We start from the raw sequence: 21207 nt of genomic DNA, 5'->3' as shown, positions 1-21207 counted from the left end.
ACAGGTGGTACTCCAGTCGAGCAGCTCTCAAATGGGGAGATAACCTGGATGTATCTGATTACATACCAGAGGCTATTTCAGATTACGTTGTAATTAAAAAAATCTTTAAAATAATATCCTAAAAATACGTTTAGAATATTTTATTATATATTATATTATACTTTTATTTAATAATAAAGACGACTTGGTTGGAATTTGTCTTGTTTAAATAGAAAAGGAATAGTAAAATGTTGGTCATGGCACACTAGCTCTCAAATAAATATTAAATGGCAGTTTAAAACTCACCCTTATATTTGTTCTTAAATTGACTTGTTTTTGATAAACCAGCATCTCACAACCTGCTTTTAACTTTGTAAAAGTTTTCAGCTAAATATCCAGTAGCCTAAACAAAACATAGCAGCTTTCATACTGAAAAACTTTCCAATTTTAGCTTAAAAAAAGGTGACAAAATCTGAAACATTTATTAGTTGGGAAGAGTACACCTCAACTACAGCAATCGTCCGAGTACAATAAAAGAAATAAACAAGTACAAATAATAATGCACAACCCCAAATGTGCAAGTGCAACAATAAAAAGAAAATTCCACAAAAGCTTCACCACAAAGATGAACAAGATAATGAGACGTGAAACTGAGACAGAAAGCACAAAACTGTCTAAACGAGGTTAAAAAAAAACCACATGCACAAAAACGACATAAGGTCATGTTTGAAATGTAGAATAAAAAAGATATCAAACATATTTTAATCATGTTTCATGAGGATTTAAAAATCATTATCAAAGAACAAGTTTTTGAAACCAATAAATGCAGTTGAAAATTGATCATCAGAAATATTCTGGTAGGTTCTGCAGAAACACTTACATTAACACTAAAAACAAAAAAAATAAAAACAAAACAGCTCAAATTTGCAGTTTGCTCGTACTGACTTGCATCAGAAAAAAAATTCTCTTTGTTAAAGATGAGGTTTGGTCTGACCTCATGACTAAAGTCTGATAAACAAACACATTTACCATCCGCCTTGAAAGATGCTGAGAACTAAAGATCCCAGATGTGGAGGCGCTGGTCTGCTCCAGCAGAGAAGATGCAAGTGCCATCAGAGTTTACGGCCAAGTGCAGAACTCGACCAGAATGACCTGAAAAGAAACTAAGCTGAATCCGAGTGACAAGGCCTTTACTGCTTTCTCAACACAATAGTGTTGTTATTTATTTATAATAAGTTCATTTATTCAGATGCAGCTCAAATAACATGTTTGCCAGTTCTTTTTGATTGATGGGGTAATGTGTGTTACCACTTTGACAAAGTAGATTTAACCATCCCTGACTAAGAGTTGAATTAGATTTCAAAAAACAAATATAGAACAGCTTCTTGGTAAATTAAATATTGTGACCCATATGAACTACTAAGTTTTTAAAGTTGGTGTGAATAAAAAAAAAAGCAATTGGAACAAAAGCTGGTTCAAAATAAAGTTAAGAGCACTTGGAAGCAAGGTTCTTATATTTAGGGAAAATGCATGGTGGTGCAGCGGTTTGCAGTGTTGCCTCACAGTGAGAAGGCCCTGGTTTAAGTTCCAATTCCAAACTAACTTCAATCTTGTTTCCCAGCAACACATACCAGAGACGATTTGGAATTATTAATCGGTCTACATAATGAGCTCTTTTCTACTGCTGCAGTTTTAGTAAATTGTTCATATTTTGCACTTTCTAACCTGCAAGCTGATAGAGTTGGGTGAGGTAGGGAAACTTCCAAGTCCAAGAGGAGACCGAGTTATGTGGAAGTCCATGACTCGTTATGAGAGATCTCTTCTTTCCCGCCCATCGAAGACAACAGATCTGCAAATGAAGCCATCAAGGAGTGTATTGTTCATTAATTTAAATAAAATAAAAAATGATCCTGGATTCACATGGGAGCTGTAAGCACCTGTGAGTTTGTGCTGACAGAATTCAAACAGGTTCCTAATTGTGCGTCCCACATTCTGAGTTCTCCATCCTTCCAACCTCCTCCTGTGGCTATCACCCCTCTCTGCCATGGGCACCACCCCATCGCCTGAAGAACCAAAAAACACGACCAAAACAGAAAAAAAAAAATTTAAAATGCTTTTTATGTTTCTCTAACAGCGTAGTAAACTACAGAGAATGCGAACTGACATAAATCTTCGCAAAGTGATCGTGAAAAATCACCAAATTTGCCATTTTGAACAAACAACAAGTAGTAATTGCTGCTTACATTAACATGTACTTTTATTCAGTTTAATTGCAGGATGTTTCACATCTAATTGATCTTTTTTCAAACTTTATTAGATAACTACTAACCATAAAGTAAATAAATAAAATACTATCAGGCATGCATTCCAACCTAAAAAAGTTATTTTGAAATATCTATATTTAATACAGACATTTGTTGACATTTACCAAATGACACATTTGAATTTTATATAGAATAGGTTAACCCTAGAGCACTATTCCTGGGTGATTTTAACCCAAGCAAAACTATTTACATGAATTTCAATATGTCGAGTGTCAAGGAGTCTGTGCCTTCTTCCAGGAAGAAGTTTCTACTATCATTTTATTATTTTTTAAGAGTTTTTTGTGCTCAAATTCCTAATTTTTCAGTTTTCTTTTTAAGTTTGTTACACATACCACAGTTGAAAATCAAAGAAACCCACTGTAATTTATTTATTATTTTAATCTATTTTTGTGACAGGTACTTTTTGTCGGGTATATTATATCGGGTAAAATTTACCCGGCAAAAGTGATGGTGTAACTTTTTATAGCAAAAGTTTTCTAGGGTTACACCTCCAAACAAATCAAATCAATATCCAGTACAGCTATTTTTAAACTAAATGAAATAAATATTGATTTTTTTTTAATGCTTGATCGAACCTTATTGTTGACCTAAATTTATGACAGGTATAAAATATTTCAAATCAAATTCTGTACCTTTACGGCACTGGGCTGCTTCATTGTCACAACAGTCTGGCAGGACTTTTTGATCCCTCCGATGTCATTGGCCCAAATATGAAGGAGTCCGTTTGTGGAGCCACTGGCCATCCATTCTTGTCCTGGAGACCACTGTAGGCTGCAGATCTCCTCTTTCAGATCAGCAGCACCGACCAGCTGAGCGGGAGCTCGAGCATCTGTGTGGTGGACGCGTCCCAGGACAGAGCCACTGTGAGATTGTAAAAACACAACGCTTCATTTTCTGCTTTTATGTTTTATTCACTGTTCAAAATGTCAGTTATTGTTTTAGTGACTCTGACAGCACCTGCTGAGTACGTCCTGTTTCCAGGAGAGGGCTGCTACTGCCGACAAGTGTGACTGTTGAGATCTCACGGTCTGCATGCGGTCAGCATCCCACAACTGAGTGCCAAAGGAAAACACTGAGACACAAATTATCATTTGAATGACCCACTCCAATATAAAATGTGTTTTTAGAGTTTTTAATGGGTTGATTAAATTTTATGATGATCAAGAAAGCTTAAAATTGCATTTCTGAGTGTTTTTTTGTTTTCCAAATTGCTATGAATCAAGAGCAGAAGATAAAATGAGATTTGGAAAAGATTGTATTTATGACATGCAGGCCACAAGCTCCCTGCTCCGCCCCAATCTGATGCATCTTCTTATAGACAATTAGATCAATGTACGTTCTGGTTTTCTACACCTGAGCTGACATTGGTTCAAAACTGGATAGCCCCTATATTGCTTGACATTTTTATTGCACCAATAATGTTCGGTTGGGGGGTGAGAGGCTGTAAGCGAGCGGGACCACAAGTATTCGAAAAGCTCTCAGATATGGCTGATGGCAAGGGGGGCACGGGGTTGACGGACGCCAACGGTCCTGCCCACAAATGAGAGGTGAATTTCATAATCATAATTAAAATACCACTGGGAAGGCTTTCAAAATAAATCAAAAGATGATCAGAATGGGTCTTAAATGATTTAGTCTGACGCTGAAGTTTGTGTGAAAACGGTGCCCCCCTCCTTTGCACTGGATGTGGACTGTACCTGTATCTCACCCCTCCTGTTGCCAATGCTGAGAATTCTGCCGTCTCTGCTCCAGCACAGGCACGAGATGGACAGAGTTTCCGAGCTTGGACCATCTGGAGCTAGACATGGCTCCAAAAGTCCCACCAGGGCCCGAGTCTCTGAATTCCAAAGGTACACAGAGGAGCCCAGCGCCAAGGCAATTATTCCTCTCCTGTTACAGTCGAGAAGATCAGAGTCTGACAGACAAGAACCAGACAAAGACAGAAGAAACCAGACTGTGTTTGATCATTCAAGAGGAAGATGGATGGAAGACAAAGGATGTATGGCAGACAGATGAATCACACTTTGTCAGAAGTCAGGACAAAAACATTTTTCTATGCTCTGCTAAAGTTTTTTGTTTTAATTAGAGGGAGTTTTCTTCTAGAAAATGGCCCAAATTCCTCATGAGTCCCTCATGAGTACACTGAATAGATTTTGATGCAATCTGTTTGGATCTTTGCAACAATTTGGCCTAAATTAGAATAAATCAAATTTCTAGCATTTAAATGACTATGTTGTGAACTTTTAAAACTAAATACAAATGGAACAACTTGTCTAAAGTAAAGAAAGTACATTATAATTTATTTAGATTTTATGGCAATTGTTGAGCGAGCGAAACATGCAGCACCAACCTCTACTTTAACAAAGACACATTAGAAGAAGCAATGTATTTTAGTCAAAACTAAAGAAATCCTATATTCTCTTACAGTAGTCATTCCGCAGCGATGGTGCTCCCAACATCATTACGACTTGCCCATGTTGACTCAGATGGTCTTTATTTAGAAGAGCAAAAGGCTGCAAGCTCTGCTTTTTAACCTCTGACCCTGCAATAAAAGACACACACAATAATTCTAAACTAAAAGAACTCAGAGTAATTTAAAAAAGCAGATGTGGTCTTGCTTTTAAACGTGAATAAAGTGGTCAGGATAAGTAAATGGTGCAGAGTCATGCATTGTCATCTGTTTCACAACAATGGCTAAACAAATACACTATAAAGGGCGTGATTCACCAAAATTTTGCAAATTAAACTTTCGTCAGAATAAAATGCCCTTTTTTAAAGTAAAACAAACTACAACAACAAGCCTAAAATAAGAGTTAAATTTGCCTGAAAAAATGTGACAGTTTAAGCAGCAATTCATCACATGCAGAGGTTTTAATTTACCCATCAGTCATAAACTGCAATCACCTGCTGTGCCTTTCCTGCTGTACCTGAGAGTTTCAGCTGCCCTCCACACCAACTTACCCCCCTGTTAAAAAAATAATCATTTGTTATCTGGGTTTTATATTGTATTAACCTCTGTGCATTTTTGTGATCCAGAGCAGATTTTTTTGTGTCACCTTGGAATGGTAAAATGATGAATGAATTGTCTGACTACTAAAGAGTTTCTTCATTAAAACTGTTCTGGATCTTACACTCCTGAAATTGGATGTGTAGAAAATACTGAAGGCCTTAAGCGTATTGGTCAAAGACTTTCCAGAGCACCAAAAAGCAAACAGGAGAGTGAACTAATGGTGTCCACTGAATTGCCAAAATTCTCCCAAACCTGCTCCGTGGAATTCCCTTTGTTATCCGTCTCTTTGCTTTTGGAAAAAGGCGTCCTTGGTGGGTTTACGGCCTCCCTGCAGTCTCTCATATGTGGAATTGCTGTTTCAACAGAATATTTTTGTTAAAGGTCCAATGAACAATGAATTTGAATTATTGATTTCCTATATAGTGAGCATTTGGATTTGATATAACAGATTGAAAAGATTGGTTAAGTAAAGTGATTTTAAAATACACATTTATATTGGAAAAACAAAATATTTTTTACAAACGAATAAAAAAAATGCCATTTAAGCAAAGCTGGGGCTCAAAAGCTTAGCTGTAAATATATAATAGACCCCAAAATGATCTGACAAGTAATTTATGTAAAATTGAATTTTGACATACATAAATAAACAGCATTTTTATCTTAATACAGATTTCATATAATCAACCACGCCTGCTGTGCCTGACCATGATGCAGGTTATTTTTGCGTCATTGAAAGAAACAACACAAACAAATACGTGAAATACGCAATACCATCACTATTTCCTTGCTGGACTTCATGTTCTGGTTCCTGGTGGCTCTGTTGAGTTTCCAGGTCCAGCCTCTGACAGACTTCAGCAAGGTCGAACCTGGGGTCATACTGACCCCTAGTGGCCATAGGTGTACTTGCAGCAGGACCCTTTCTGGTCAGCTTCTGGATGATCCCCTTTTTGAAACGCTTGTAAGTGACCTCGCTGACATGATTTTGTCCCTGAAAGAGAGGTTTATTTGAATTTGAGTGTAAAAAATCCACAAATTGATAAATTCATAACTTCAAAAATACGATTTTATTAAGAAAGCCAATAAAACGCCCACTTCAATGACCAGGACCTTTAAAATAAAAGAGTTGACTTTTGCAGAGTCGCACAGGATGGTTGCACTGAAAAACAGAATTTTAATTTCAAAATAAATATTTTTTCAATATCCTTATTTTATGTTTAATTTTTGTGTTATCTGAAAATGGGAGTAGCAACCAAAATGTAAGAAAAATGTTCTTTTCTTCCCAGAAATGGTTCAGTTGTAATGTTCAGTTGATTTCAATTCAATTTTTTTTTTTATATAGCCCAGTATCACAACACAGGTGCCTTAATGGGCTTCACAACATTAATTGTACAAAAACATAGGATCAGACATAAAAATGAATAATAGCTAATTGCTAAACTAAACTAGACAGACCCCAGACATCCCTGGCCTTAAACCCTCCTTCTCTGTGAGGAAAAACTCAAAAAAACTTTAAAAATCCTGATTACAGGGGGAAATAAAGAAGAAACCTCAGGGATGTCCACACAAAGGAGAACTCCTCTGCCAGGACCGACAGACAATGTGACTGTCAAAGAAGAATTAGCTCATCTAACTCTATTGCATGTTTGAATAGTGGAGCAGATAGGCTTCATCCGGAGAAGGTGGACAGCTGGGGGCGCAGGACATGCCAGAGGGGAGGTCCATGGCCAAGGACGGAAGCACAGACGATCCATCTGGAATCTGGGATTTCGCCCGGTCCCCCAGAGGGACAACACATACTTTGCAGTGCACCAAACAGAGGCATGGAAAATTAAATGACAATAAATTGTACAGAATGGTGGAGAGGAAGAGAGGGGAAGAGATGAATATAGAGGACAGAACCCTAAACTGAACGCTCTACCTCCAACTGTACTTTCCCAGAAAGTACAGTTGAAAGTACTGTAAATTCTTGGAAAGAACTGTAAATTCTGGGAACCACAAGCAGTCCTGTATTTTGTCAGCGGAGTGTTCTGTTTGGGTGGTAAGGCACTATGAGGTCTTTGATATGAGATGGGGTCATACCATTTAAGGCCTTATAGGTTAGCAGGAGGATTTTGAACTTGATTCTAGATTCAACTGGGTGCTGGTGAAGTGAAGCAAACACAGGACTGTTGTGTTCTCCTCTGCTAGTTCCTGCTAAACATCTTGCTGCTGCATTCTGAACAAGCTAACAAATCGATGGATGAGTTTTTCAGCATCACTTTTACATAAGATATTTCTGATCCTAGATATTTTGCCAAGTGAATAATTGATTCATTAAAATATATTTTACAAGCCTTGATTAAGCTTTATTTATAACTGTGAGTTGCAAAATACCATGCCTGCAAGATATTTTAATATAAATGTGTATGCAAAAGGATGTTGTTTTTTTAAAAAGTTGAAATTTAATTAAACGTCTAAAAAATTGTTACATTAAAACATTGAAATTTGTCTTGATTCTCTATTTATGATTATAAGTGATTTCACAGTTAATTTCTTTATACACTTTAGGTTTCCTTTTTTGTCAACACATTTTAATATTTGTGTAATGTGTTAGATATATTAGTGTGATTTTTGTTGTCTTTTTTGTCAAGTCACTGAACGAACTTTACATGGCAAGAAATTATCAAAAAGAACAAATGAGCAAATTTAAATTGAGTGTTTTGAGAAAGAACAACTGTAAATGGAAATATTCACAACATAAGGTGTGAAATAAATGGGTAAGAACATACACGATATTTTTTTTCCAACTACTTCTTTTCGAGCACATTGTTTCTGTATTATGTGCCTTTTTTTAAATCTCGTGTTTGTTTTTATTTTGTTTGAAAAAAAAATATGATTTTTTTAAGTCTTTATTTTGAAGGAGTTCCATTTCCGGTGTCGTTGTAGTTTTTGCTAGCTAACCGGATGCGCTCCTCTTCTTTGGTCCTCCTCAGAACTTGCAGAAACCTACTAGAAACCCACTTCCACCTCCAAAATGGAGGAGCTAGGAGGTTACCCCACCAAGTCCTCCCTCCGCAAAGCCAAAATGTTGCGGGTTTTGTTGAGTATGACAGTCGGGGTGGGGTGTTTATTCCTTCTGCAGATCCGGCTAAGAATAAAAAACTCCAGCGATTTTTACTCTTTCGAGGTCAAAGACGCCAAAGGGAGGACGGTTTCCCTGGAGAAGTACCGAGGAAAAGTATGTCATCATCAACAACGTCTGGGGTGAAACCCTGCAAGTTGTAGAAGTTGTGTCGTTCGGTGACGCGGCCGTGATTTAACGGTGCTGCTGCTGCTGCGTTTCTCTGTCTGTCCAGGCGTCTCTGGTTGTAAACGTGGCGAGTCACTGCGAGCACACGGAGGCGAACTTCAGGTTCCTGCAGGATCTGCACCGGGAGCTGGGCACCGCTCACTTCAACGTCCTGGCCTTCCCGTGCGGACAGTTCGGGACCACAGAACTGGGCCTGAGTCGGGACATCGAGGCGTTCGCCAAGAACACCTACGGCCTCACCTTCCCGTTCTTCGGCAAGATCCGAACCTTTGGCTCTAAGGCGGAACCCGCCTTCAAGTTCCTCACAGGTCGGTGTCCAAACTTTCACGAAAAATGCAAATAATTTGGGTTAAAACTCAAGTTATTTATCAATAATAATCAGACTCTTGCATTATATTTTATTTTAACTTTTTTTAAGTGAAGGTAGACACTCCAAATGTTTATTTTAAGTTTTTCATAATCATTACCTGTAATAACACATTAGTAATCTAACTTGAACGAAAATAAAAAAATAAACCACGAATTCTTTATATTTTGGTTTGTTATTTATTTTGAAATGTTGTAACGTCACACTACAAATAAAGGTTTATTTTGAATGTGTGAACCTGCACTGAGTGTAACACATCACAGAAATTAAAACCTTCCAAAAAAATAACACAACAAACTTTAATCAGTTTTTCTTTGCAGGTTTGACTAGTGACAACCATCACAAGAAAACAAAAATTTCCTATTTATGTTATTTCATTTCAGAAAATTGACATTTATAGGACTTTTAAAAAGGGTTGTTTTACTTAAACGCTTATTGTTGCCCTTTTCATAAAAACCCCAATCCCCTCTAATGAATTGCGAGATAAAATGAGATTATGAAACACTTTATAATGCTTAAAAAATTAATTTTGCATGGTATAGGCCTTTTAAAGTCCCACTTCAATCAACCTTTGATTCATTTTAAACGTGCTTCTTTTAATTATGATAATGTTTTTTTTTTTTTTTGCCAAAATTAAAGACAAAACCTTTGTGGTTTTTTAGGACATAGTTTCTGCGGAGCTTCAGGAGTTCATTAGAAATTTGTTTTTGAGTTGTGGGCGAGACTGTTGGCGCGTAGTGAGCTTGCCTTCATTTCCCATCATGCCTTTGTTTATAGTCTTTCCCACTAGCTTACAACCCCGTACGACCTCAACAAACCATTACCAGAGTAACAGAAATGGCGTACAGCTCTCAGCCAGATGACAACTCAGACGAGGAAAACAAAGACGTACGTGGATCTAGACATCTACAAGTGGATGCATCGGAATGGAGCAGAGCAGGGAGCTTATGGCCCGCTGAATGTAGCACCAACGTCACCGCTAGAGGATTTTCCAATCGACATTTTTTTGTCTGCGCCTGATTCACAACAATTTAAATATAGAAATACTCAGAAATGCAATTATGAGCTTAAATTTATTTATACACGAGAAAAATGTCACAAGAACATGTTAAAAACACGATTTTCATGAGAGTGGGTCTTTAAAAATACATGGTAGACCCTTCAGAATAAACCCAAAATCTCATGTAATGAATTGTTAAAGATATGCATAGATTCATTCACCAGCGAGACTCAAAAAAAATTTGAAGAAATCAAGCTACAAGCTCTGTTCACAGTAACATTTACAGTAAAAAGATATTCTATCATCCTTTCTTGTTTGTTTGTTTGTTTGTTTTAGATTCCGTGCAGAAAGTCCCCAAATGGAATTTCTGGAAGTTTCTGGTTGATCCAGAGGGCAAAGTAGTCCGGTTCTGGAAAACAGAGGAGCCCATGGAGAGCATTCGACAAGAAGCCATATCGCTGGTCCGACAGATCATCCTAAAGAAACGAGCGGAGCTATGATGCATCTCATGAATGCAAACTGGACTGCTGTCCACTGACTGTTTTCCCTGAGCTTTGACTGTCAGGAATGGCTGCCCTGTAGTCGTTATCCAGTAACGTTCAGGATTACCCACTAATGTCAGCTGCAGGCGTGAGGCTGGACAGAGTGAATCTGTTGTTGATGTCTCTATGAAACCAGATGTGACGGTCATCACTGAAGCGAAAGGAATCATTCCTGGAGTTTGCATGTGACTTTTTCTGATACTTTTCCCAAAGTTTACATTAAAAATCTTTTCCTCATGATGACACTTTCTGGCATAGTGATTCCTTTCATGTGTGTAGGTTCATATTTTTCTGTCATAGTGTAAAAAAACAAATGATTCTGTCATTAGTTGTTCTGTTTTTGTTAGACAGGTAAGCCCCAAAAACACATTTCTTTCTTTGTTTTTGTCACACGTGCAGCATGAAGCTGCTGCTGTGGGTTGAATGGACAGCTGGAGGGCAGCGGCACGTAAGCTGGCACCTGGAAAAAAACATCCAGCTAACGAGACACTGCCTCCCAGTGTTCACAGCTTAGACAATCCCCAAATACACCTCAATTACTCCCCTTCTGTAGGGTGAAATGTGACTGTTGAAGCAGCAGGGCAGTGTGAGCTGACAAAACAAGGACACTTCAGCTAACATTACACTGCCTCCCCACCAGTCACCCCCCATTCAGATGGGGTCATCTGAGATTGCACAAGGGTTAAGACGATGGCTGATATTGTTGAAGAAAAACGACATTAACATAGTTTAATGTTGACGTGGAGGCAGGGAGAGATGCAACCCAACTGTTAAAAGTATTTTAGATGCAAAGTAATGATCTATAAAGTTCTTTTGTATATCAGAGTCTATGCTGAGACCATGAAAAGGTCAGTCAGTTTAGTCCAGGGGTCTGTAACCAGATCCATTTGGGTTTCTTATGGACCAAAACCCAGAGATAGCTGCCAATTCCCACTTTGCCATTTAGATAAGTACACATCATTTATGGTTTTGTGGCAATTAATTAATTCATTTATAAAAATGTAGCTTTTGAAGTATTTTGAATAATTTAATTATATTGAAGTTGTATTTCTAGTCTGCTGCAGCACATACAAGTTCCCTTCAAAATAAAATACACCCCATGTTTAATCAGATCTTCCTGCAAGAAAGTCAAACATGACATATTTCTATAAATATGCTTTGTTGCATCTTCCTCTTTTGTCTCTTTTGTACTATCAATCATAAACATCACAACATTGGTGTTAATTAGGGCTGCACGATATGAGGAAAACCCGCGATTTGCGATATTAGTGATCAATATTGCGATGATGATATAACTTGCGATACGTGAACAAATAAAACAACCAAAAACATAATTTCTATTTTGCTGCAACACTTTCATTTAAATAAGAGTCAACATAACTTAACTTATACTCCAAATGACCCTGATCTACATAGGGGGCGAACATCTAACACAAAGGGATGTCATCCAATTGGTCAATGATGTAAAGGGGTCCATCTGATTGGTCAAGTGCAATAAGGGATTTAGTTGATTTGTTAAATACTTCAAGCTGCCATAAGATTGTTTTAACACATATAAAGTGACCATTTATTGCAATTTTCGCCGTCTTTTGCAGTATTTGTATTGCACAGCTTGATAATGCAATAACGATATATTGTGCAGGCCTGTTAATGATTTTATTTCTTTAAATATATAAAAATAATACAAAAATTGTCTTAGTAAATGATAGTAAAGTGTTCCCAAAGTAAATTAAAGTGTTTACCATCATTTTGCTCTGTCATCTGACATGTTAAAAATCTAAACATGAATGACGAAGCTTAATATAATCCACAAACCTATGATTTGTACAAAGTATTAGCATTTCTCTTCAAAGCCAGAGAGCCACAAAGAAAGGATAAAAGAAATGCTTGAAGCTCCGGAGCCTCAGGTTGCAGACCCCTGGTTTAGTTCATTAAATTACTGTAATATGGCATAAATATTAAACAGGAGAAACCAAATTCAGAACTTGAGGTCTTTGTGCCAGAAAAAATCAATTTAGCCTAAAACAAGACAGATTTAAAGACATAAAACTAGAACTACACTGCAAAATCCTTAGAAATGAGACTAACTATTTGCTGGGTTTATCAAACAGATTGCTAATAACTTTCTTGTTCAGATTGTTTTTCTAATAAAATGAGGGCTTTTTTTTTACTTTCTTAAGATTCGGTTGCGAGAATACAAGCATGGAGTTTACGTACAGATAGAGAAAACAAAACTAATGTCAAAGTATAAGTTTATAAAAAAGTCTTACAGTACATGAGCAGAAAATGAGCAGAAAATAGATTCTCTTTTATTAAAACCTTGTGGTTTTGCTGCTTTGAACTGTTACTTTTCTGACATTGTAATTCAGAAGTTGTACACGTTTTGAGTAATAATAAAAATGACAGAGTACTATGTCTCTGTAATGTAATTACTTTTGTGAAGTGTTACCTCAAACCCTGCCGCCACTGCAACAGTGAGTTAACTTTAGTCTCGATGTGATTTATGCTCTTACCTCAAAGGGACCAGATTTCCTTTTTCCTGGAGTTCTCTGCATTCTTCTGATGACGAGACAAAACGGATCAAAACTCATGAGTGACGAAAATCATTTTCAATATCATTTTTCAGACTTTGAGATCTGCATGGTGTTGAAAGATGTTGTGATCAGTGTTGTGTTCAGTCACATGGTTGGTTACTTGGCAGCAGCAGATTAAAAGTGTAACCAGTGACTCTTTGCACTAAATATACCCAACTCTTGTCAGCTTTAAGGCGATTTACTCACCAGTCTTTCTGCTGCATCTTCAGAGCCTCTTCAGTTTGGAGACACCTCTTCTCGTGTTGACCCTGCAGCCTGGAGTGATGCACCTGCTGCCCCCCTCCCGCATAAATACCTCTGCGGGGCGGACAGTGGAGCGGGAAGCCCCGCACTCTGCTCTGCTATTGGCGGCCGAACCTCAAGTTTTCTTTTTTGGTGTTTTTTTCTTGTCTCGCTTCGGTTCAGTGACGTTGTCCGCGTCTGTTTCCATTGGAGACAATTTCTAAAACAAAGCAAAGAACGCAGTGATGAAGGAAACATTTATAGACATTTAGAGAAAGCTGCTGAAAAAAAGGAAGCCGTTTGATATAAAATGGTGTTTGTGAGACAGAATTTCTAATTTAAATACCGAATGAAAATTTAGGAAACTTGGCGTGAAAGTTCAGTTTAATATTTGTAAATGTTTTAGTAAGATGATTTTGTTTCACATTTTTATATAAAATTAACACAAAATTGACAGTCGACACAAAACATGTTGTGCCTTGAATAAGAGCGCAAGCATTAAAAACAAAATTCTATTTGAAAATACATTTTCCTTTGAACATCAAATGATCACTTATTTACTATATTTTGTTTTATTGTATTATTGATTTTCCTCCATCTCCATAAAGTTGACAGACATTTAGCAATAAAAGCAGAAGGTCTAATGTAAAAGTCGTCTTATTGGAGCTGCGCGCACGCACTCACAAAACAGTTGAGTAGTTCTCACCTTCTGATATGAGAATACAGTGGCGCGAAGCGGCGCGTGAGCAGGCGCGCGTGCCACCTGCTCCCCTTATTTATAATAATAAAAACAAGAAGAAAAATACTGATGTTTTACGGTCAAATCTCTTTTTTTTCCCAAAGGAAAATTATATTTAGAACCTATTAAGTGTCTTTTTATTCTAAAAGAAACGTTTTTTTAAAACAAAAATAAAGAATATTTTTAAATTTAATTAAGAATTTTACAATGATGTAAAATAAATTTAAACAGAATTTACTTGACTTCTTTCAAGAAATGACATATTACCAAGAAAATAGAGAAAATTTATGGGCTATGTTAATCCCAGTTTTAACACTTGGACCCCCCCCCCCCTTAAGCTTCTGTCATATTAGTAAGCCTTTGTGTTTGGACTTTTCTCTCTTCACTCCTGCGTGGTTTCCCGCAGTTTGGCGGTAGATTAGGCGGTTGAATTTGTCTTAATCCACTCTCTCATAAACTGCTGTGCAAAATAGGCCTCTGTTAGACTAAAAGTGCGTGTTTGTCTTAAATATTTAGCCCAAGAAAGTAAAAATTACGATAAAAACAGAAAGTTAAGTTGTTTTTAACCCAACTCCATGGTTAAAAGGGGACTAAATATTTGCTGGGTTTATTAAACTCAGGAACAAAACAAAACAAAAAAACTTAGGAAAGATCATAAATTGGGTTAAAATGAAAACCAAAGTAACGCCACAAAAAAAGTTTTGCTCCAGTAGGTAAATATAGCATAACACAAATAGCCCAAGAAGGTTTTCAAGAGTGAACATGTGTGTTAATGAATAGGATTTTGTTGTGGTTGTGGTGATGCAACTTGGACGCACATAGATTGGGCAATTATCCCATAACATTTTTTATATGAACAAACTGCTATAAACTCTGGATTTTTGCTTTCAGGATGAAGTTTTCTAACTTGATGAAGGTTCACTGTTTTATAGTCAGGTCATAGAGTCTCCTGTTCAATAGAAATAACACCAGAAAATTTTCAAATGTCTGCATATATTCACCTCAGGAAACTCACATATCGAAACTGTCTGTATTTCACAGTTTTAGTGTCAAATGGTGATAACAGGTGCTTAAATCCACCCCACTGGGATTGAAAAGGTTTTGAGGGGGAAAGACACTTTTCTCTTTTTACCCACACTTCTTTGTATAAAGCTGAAGTGTTTGCTCTCTGCTGGACGTCAACAACTCATGCAACCCGAGTAAACAAAATGTTTAAATGACTAAAACAAGGATAAATAAGTGTGTTGGCTCCAATGCAGGCCTCACTCAGAGCACACAGCCTCTCTGGCAGAGACAAAAGCAAAGGAAGTGTCTGATTCTCAATGCAGGTCAGGGGTTACATTTGTTTCACTGAGTAAACAACAAACGTTCACACAAATGGAAATATTTCATTCCATTTCCTCAAATACTGACAATACTTTTGAATCAAGTATCTGAGTGCGTGCAACTTGTCAAATCAACTTTTATTACTAAACTTGAAAAATATATTTATTTTCAGGGCAAACATAAAAGTATATAAAAAAAAGAATCAACAATTCAAGTGTGAAGAAAATAAACAAAAGTGAAGGCAGTATTTATTCATCGCTTAAGCTCCACCTCTGACTGATTCTGAAGCTACCTGAAGGCATCATTTAATCATTTACTGATTTGACTATAGATAGTTAAGCATTAACAGATGCTCAGCTGTGGTTTGGTACCCAGCGAAACCGGTATCCTCCCTCTTGAGTCTTCGAGGTAAACACGTGTCCATGTGGAAAAACCTTCGTCTGTATGGTGCCGTGTTCTTTGACAGAAGTTTTGAAAGAGGAGACGCACTCTTCAGCCTGTGCTCCATCTTCAGTTGAGCTCCATTCGTTGAGGGTCGACATCTGGACACCTGAGAAGGAACCAAACACTCGTATCGCCTCTGATTGCTGTTGCGGTCCTGGTCCTGTGGAGCTGTTGCGAAGGACAGCGTTGCAGCGGTAGCTGATGTCCTTCAGCATGTCCTCCACTGAATCTGATGAATCTGTTTCACATTGTTCATTCAGTCGTTGCCGCTTACTGGAACCCGGAGGCGCATCGATGCAAGGCATCACTGCTTCTTCCACATGGAGTTCTCTGACCGTCATCAGTTTCTACAAAATTGTACACAAGTTCCTGTCAAATGTATTGATTTGTAATAAAAATTTCAAGTATTTGGCTGATGTTCTCACTTCCAGCACTAAAGCCAGGTGCTTTGCTCGGCTGGCGAGCTCCTTAAGGTGAAGGTTTCTCTCCTCCAAACAGTCCAGCTCCTCTTGCTGCTTATGGAAAACCTGGTGAAGCTGCAGAAACATAAAGAAAAATCAGGGATAAAGTAAGGTTTGGCAGTTTTTCCTTCATCAGATGTGCAGCAAATTCAACGTGTCAGAGATGCGCAGTAATAAGTTTGTCACTAAGGAAATGTATAATTTCTTGGAGCCACCTGCAAATAATTGCTTTTTTAATCAGTTTCACATAAAGTTATACCTCTTTGTTGAAAACCAAAGACTTTCCCAGTGCCAGCTCATGACAATCAGCCATGTTCTCCCAGTAAAAAGTTCTGGTGGGACTCAGACCTGTGGAGGTCTGAGTCCCACTGTTCTCCTGCCGCTGAGGGGTGGGGGGAGGAATGACGCATCCCTCAAACTGAACCAGATCTGCTGGAGACAGACTGCTCTCCAAAACAGCAGCATCTACAGTAGATAAATCAAAAATAAATAAATACACGAGACTGAAAGACCTCTACATTTGGAGATAACAGCAGAGCTGCAGGAAAACAGAATGCCCACAAGTTTATCATACAAACAGACCTGCCATCAAATCCAGTGCACATTCTCCAAGGAACTGGTCATCTGGATCAGACTCATTTATCTGTGGTCAAACAGAACTATGTGTAAACATACATGCACATCTTCAGTTCAACCTTAAACCTAAACATTTCCCTAAGTGAGCAGTGAGACTTCTAAACGACTTCTAAACTTCTAGACATCTCACTGTAGTTTGTGTGGAGCTGTGCGTAATGTGGGCGCTTATAACTGTGCCAAAGTCGAAAAAACCTTTAAGGATAAACCAATTAAAATAAAATCCGTTGTGTTAAGAGGGATTCCACCACTAATATCAACTGAAGGAATGGGAGTTGCGTGCAAAGCGTTTCCGCATGCTGGTTTCATCTTTACCTGGGAGATGAGCGAATCTTGTCTTGACTGAGGGGAGCAACCTCCCAAATCATCCCACGCAATTGTTGAGAAAGCTGTAACACACAAATGTATAGATGTTTGATCAAGAAAATGCACAAAAGTTCGGCCCGTGTGTGAAGTTTACCTTGATCAAGGAAGCTTGGGAGCTCGACGTACATGCTGACCGGACTGCTGCTTCTTGGCACTGGCATTTTATTCTGGGAGAAGACTGCGCTTGAAACGTTTCTAGTATTTCGAATGTCAGAGTGTAACAGTAGAAAGAAAGACTTTGCTTACGGCTACTCTCTTCCCAAGTTGTCCCATTAGGTTTGGGTGAACAGGAGGAGTAGTAAGTCTGTCTCCCAGCATTTCCACAGCAGACCCGAAGCGGCATAACGGATTTCTAGCTCATATAATCCTCATCCTCCCGGTTTGTGTGTCTCTGTGCCGCCATTTCATACGTACGACCCAATCAAATTCACTCACTGGTCTCCAGGGAGTCACGGCGTCCTCGGAGATTCAAGTGGCACAGACGGGTTTTCTTGGAGTGCGAAGGAGATCCCGCGCGTAACCGGCGCGGGAGCAGCAGGTGCTTCTTTACCCTCATGCGCTGTGACTCCGAATGCAGCAAACATCGATGCGCAGAACCGTGAGATCCAATAGCTGTCACCTGAAGAGTGGAAAAACACCACATTTTTCCCATCAACATCGAGCACAAGCATTCTTCCCGTTTCTGAAGTTATTATGTTTTCTTCTGTGGACAGAACAATTTGTGCGTAATTCCTGTAAGACAGTGCGTCAAACACGGAAGAATATGGAACGTGGTAAAAACACCAAACTCTAAAGTCAATTCTGAAAAAATACTAAATAAAGAAACCAAAAAGTTAATCTTGGATGTAGAATTGATTGTTTTTGAACACGGGTCGATGACGACAGACTGTTTGCTATTTGCATTACAAGCATATGTTCAACGAAAAAAGTCCATTATTTAGCACCAAAGGATTTGGCACCAAAATGATTAATTTGATTAACATATCAAATAAATGTTGAACTTTTATTTTGTATTTGAAAAATTAGTTGCCTTAACCAACCAAATGGTGTAAACAATCGATTCAAACTTTTTAAATTAAGCTCCTTTTGTCAAACTTATTATTTCTTTTGTCATGTTCTGTACGCACGAGTTAAGGCGTCTACTTATGATTATTCACAAGTGTATGTGGATGTATGTATCTGCATTATTTAATCAATACCATGACTAATTCAGTTTGACATATCTGTGTATAGATTTATAGTTCTGCAGTTTGCTTAGCTTAGAAAGAAACCAGTTCAAATTCGTTTGTGATAATTTATTTCATCATACAAACATGTTAAAGGTGCAAAAAGTGAAGGAATACACAAACAATTGCACAATTTTTTAGATGGAAAACATATTAATAGACAGTAACAACTTTTAGAAAAAATGTAGTAATCACTACTGTAAAAATGACCACGGTATTCATAGGACGTTTTGAATCTGATTAATAAGAGCAGTCAATGGCGCATTGGTCGATCCCATTTAATGACACTAACAGCTTCATGTTCTCCTGACATTCTTCCATTAGGTTATGGTTGAAGTTCATCATTGACAGGAAGCAGTCCTTAAGGTCCATCTCTGAAGCTCCATCACTCTCTAGTAGCTGAAGGGAAACTGTAGAACCCTCGTCTGTGAAACCATCCACCAGGTTATCCTGTGACTGCATGGATGATGTCCCAGCAAAATACGTCTGCAAAAACTCACTGGCGAGTCTCATGGCACAGCTAGCCGTCAGAGACGGTGGGTATTTATTGAAAGCATAGTCAGCCAGAGTCAACTCACACACCTTTTGAGCAAAGCTGCTGACATAGGTGGTCTTTGATGTGCCAGAACAATTATTTTTAAACCGGGCATCAGCCTCAATGCAGTTTGTGAAATAGTCCAGGAAAAAGGCCAGGGTGGGAGCAGTGAAATGGAAGTTAAGTCGCAGGAGGATGAGGCGCTCCAGGTTGTAGAGCTGCTCCTTAGTGAAAGCATCACAGCACAAGGACAGAAGGTGGCTGACTGATGGGGAACCAATCTCCACCTGAAGAGAGAACAGAGGACGTTGAGTCAGCTGAAATCCAAACGATCAGGAGAATGACTGATGCCAAAGACAGACCAGTTTAGTGGCCAGGAGGAGCGCGGTGACTCCCAGGAGCTGGAAGCAGTCTACAGCAATGGGAGTGGATGCCAGGAACCTGTCCATGATGTTCACTGATAGACAGCAGCACTCGAAGGACAGACGAAAATGTTTGTGAACAGGAATGAGCCAGCTGACCAGCTTACACCTGGCCTCTGCAGTCAGCTGCAAAAGAGTCATCAACAAAAATGTGAAGAAATATGTTCTGACCTGACAAAGCCTTCTGCAATGTTGACACTAAATGCATTGGGCTAAAATGAATCTAAGTTATTATTACTCTTATCATCTGACAGGTGCAATGTCAAATTCCATGTGTGACAGTAAAAATACATATTTATAATATTTACTGCTTTCAAGTTACTCAATAAACGTTGCCTACTTGCGGCTGACGGGCCAAACTGTTGCAAGGAAAAAACTGCGTTTCTTTCTCCCTCTGGATCTTGAAGCCGACGTCTCCATACTGGAGGAACCAGCTTGACAACTCTCCTGTGACAGATCTTTGGTTTTCAAGCGCAAAAAAGGCCAAATTCGTCCTGAAGGAGTTTGGAGATGGAAGGGAATCATCCTCGAAGTCACTAAAAAGAGTTCTGAGCTTTTGTTTCCTGAGACGACCCCTCTGCCTCTGAGCCGCAGTCAGAGCGTCTTCTGCGTGAGCGGCGCCGAACATTTGCCCTCCTGTGGAACTCGCTTCTCTTCTAAACGACACCATTTCTGGAGGATGTTTGGGGAGCCTGCGGCGTCTGTGTCTCCAGACAAACAGCCTCGTGCTGAATGGACGGTGGATGGAGAGGGGGGTCCCGCGTGCTGACGTCATTTTCCCGGGGTCTTCCCCGCTCCCGCAGCTCACCTTTCTCCTGTCGCCAAGGCAACGGAGGGTAAACAGGCACATGTCCCATTAAGGAATTAATTATCAAACCTTCAGCCATATGGCTTTTGTTCACCTCCTGGAGTTTGTGTTCCCACGTGACCAACTTACACAGGCTTGTTTAACCTACAAAAACATGCACAATTACAAAATGATGCTGCTAGATTAATGATAGGAGTTATAATTCTTTTCATAATAAAGCTTTACTTAAATTTTAACTTAAAAAACTTAAAGTCAGATGCATTTAGCAAAAGTCCCTCTAAATGAATTTTGCCCAAACTATAAAAGCCAATATAATGTCCATGTTTTGTAAAATAAATGCATAAGTTTAAACTAAATATAACACAGTTCATGAAGTAAACAAAATATATAAAATATTCTAAATAATTCGTCATTGTGTTGCAAAAATATGATGCGGTTTCTTTAGTTATCAGTTGTGTCAATAGATTGTAAAACAAACAAATCTAATGATATTTTCCTCTCAGAAATATGTTCGGCACACTTCAATTTGCCCACAGTATTCACATTTGTTCCTGCACATCCATTAGTTTAATTGATATAGGGATCTTAAGATCATCATTTTTTGGGGAGGTTTTTCAAAACAGAAAAATAAATCTAAAAGCATGCATGCCCTAAATCTAATTTTCTACACACAACAGTTTAAAATATTTGTGTTTAAAATATTTTGACATCCTTTGAACTGGCTTTTCATTTTCACAATAAAACAAAACAAATCCCTTTAAAATAATTTTAAAAGGGAATGGTTAATTGTTAATTTAATTTAATTTAATTTAATTTAATTTAATTTAATTTAATTTAATTTAATTTAATTTAATTTAATTTAATTTAATTTAATTTAATTTAACTTAACTCAACTCAACTCAACTTAACTTAACTTAAAT

General features: G+C 38.1%; 4 protein-coding genes across 4 annotated transcripts; 1 reads left to right on the top strand and 3 right to left on the bottom strand.

Moving 5' to 3' along the window:
• Positions 1 to 240: 240 nt before the first annotated feature.
• cdc20b (cell division cycle 20B) lies at positions 241 to 13528 on the bottom strand. Its single transcript, XM_011478859.3, has 12 exons — positions 13292 to 13528; positions 13025 to 13070; positions 6085 to 6301; positions 5566 to 5666; positions 5208 to 5268; positions 4729 to 4845; positions 4001 to 4218; positions 3261 to 3355; positions 2936 to 3164; positions 1917 to 2042; positions 1705 to 1828; positions 241 to 1131 (listed from the first exon to the last, which is right to left on the bottom strand). Exons 2-12 carry the CDS (start codon positions 13064 to 13066, stop codon positions 1034 to 1036), a joined length of 1428 nt encoding a protein of 475 aa, XP_011477161.2. The 5' UTR covers positions 13067 to 13070; positions 13292 to 13528; the 3' UTR covers positions 241 to 1033.
• gpx8 (glutathione peroxidase 8 (putative)) lies at positions 8214 to 10754 on the top strand. Its single transcript, XM_004072144.4, has 3 exons — positions 8214 to 8530; positions 8649 to 8910; positions 10306 to 10754. The coding sequence occupies exons 1-3, from the start codon at positions 8327 to 8329 to the stop codon at positions 10467 to 10469; spliced, it is 630 nt and encodes a 209-aa protein (XP_004072192.1). The 5' UTR covers positions 8214 to 8326; the 3' UTR covers positions 10470 to 10754.
• A 1997-nt stretch (positions 13529 to 15525) lies between the features above and the next one.
• On the bottom strand, positions 15526 to 17007 carry mcidas (multiciliate differentiation and DNA synthesis associated cell cycle protein). Its single transcript, XM_023958942.1, has 4 exons — positions 16880 to 17007; positions 16557 to 16762; positions 16262 to 16372; positions 15526 to 16183 (listed from the first exon to the last, which is right to left on the bottom strand). Exons 1-4 carry the CDS (start codon positions 16884 to 16886, stop codon positions 15746 to 15748), a joined length of 762 nt encoding a protein of 253 aa, XP_023814710.1. The 5' UTR covers positions 16887 to 17007; the 3' UTR covers positions 15526 to 15745.
• A 1583-nt stretch (positions 17008 to 18590) lies between these two features.
• Positions 18591 to 20264, bottom strand: ccno (cyclin O). The gene is made up of 3 exons (XM_004072257.4): positions 19820 to 20264; positions 19420 to 19605; positions 18591 to 19344 (listed from the first exon to the last, which is right to left on the bottom strand). Exons 1-3 carry the CDS (start codon positions 20252 to 20254, stop codon positions 18763 to 18765), a joined length of 1203 nt encoding a protein of 400 aa, XP_004072305.3. The 5' UTR covers positions 20255 to 20264; the 3' UTR covers positions 18591 to 18762.
• Between the last annotated feature and the right edge of the window lie 943 nt (positions 20265 to 21207).

This window comes from Oryzias latipes, chromosome 9 (genome assembly GCF_002234675.1).
Source record: "Oryzias latipes chromosome 9, ASM223467v1".
NCBI classification, from domain to species: domain Eukaryota; kingdom Metazoa; phylum Chordata; class Actinopteri; order Beloniformes; family Adrianichthyidae; genus Oryzias; species Oryzias latipes.
The sequence above is the reverse complement of the archived record's forward strand: the minus strand, read 5'-3'. Positions and strand labels throughout refer to the sequence as shown.

What these genes read in the sequence shown, in the direction of transcription:
- mcidas (XM_023958942.1), bottom strand. An exon ending in CTTTGGTTTTCAACAAAGAG is followed by an intron (nt 16,373 to 16,556) that starts GTATAACTTTAT and finishes ATGTTTCTGCAG; the next exon opens with CTTCACCAGGTTTTCCATAA. An exon ending in ACCTGGCTTTAGTGCTGGAA is followed by an intron (nt 16,184 to 16,261) that starts GTGAGAACATCA and finishes ACAATTTTGTAG; the next exon opens with AAACTGATGACGGTCAGAGA.
- cdc20b (XM_011478859.3), bottom strand. Translation starts at nt 13,066, where the DNA reads ATGCAGAGAACTCCAGGAAAAAGGAAATCTGGTCCCTTTGAG. An exon ending in AAGGGAATTCCACGGAGCAG is followed by an intron (nt 5,269 to 5,565) that starts GTTTGGGAGAAT and finishes TTTTTTTAACAG; the next exon opens with GGGGGTAAGTTGGTGTGGAG. An exon ending in CAGCAGGAAAGGCACAGCAG is followed by an intron (nt 4,846 to 5,207) that starts GTGATTGCAGTT and finishes CTTTTATTGCAG; the next exon opens with GGTCAGAGGTTAAAAAGCAG.
- ccno (XM_004072257.4), bottom strand. Translation starts at nt 20,254, where the DNA reads ATGACGTCAGCACGCGGGACCCCCCTCTCCATCCACCGTCCATTCAGC. An exon ending in GTTTGGCCCGTCAGCCGCAA is followed by an intron (nt 19,606 to 19,819) that starts GTAGGCAACGTT and finishes ACTCTTTTGCAG; the next exon opens with CTGACTGCAGAGGCCAGGTG. An exon ending in TCCTCCTGGCCACTAAACTG is followed by an intron (nt 19,345 to 19,419) that starts GTCTGTCTTTGG and finishes TTCTCTCTTCAG; the next exon opens with GTGGAGATTGGTTCCCCATC.
- gpx8 (XM_004072144.4), top strand. Translation starts at nt 8,327, where the DNA reads ATGGAGGAGCTAGGAGGTTACCCCACCAAGTCCTCCCTCCGCAAAGCC. An exon ending in TGGAGAAGTACCGAGGAAAA is followed by an intron (nt 8,531 to 8,648) that starts GTATGTCATCAT and finishes CTGTCTGTCCAG; the next exon opens with GCGTCTCTGGTTGTAAACGT. An exon ending in CGCCTTCAAGTTCCTCACAG is followed by an intron (nt 8,911 to 10,305) that starts GTCGGTGTCCAA and finishes TGTTTGTTTTAG; the next exon opens with ATTCCGTGCAGAAAGTCCCC.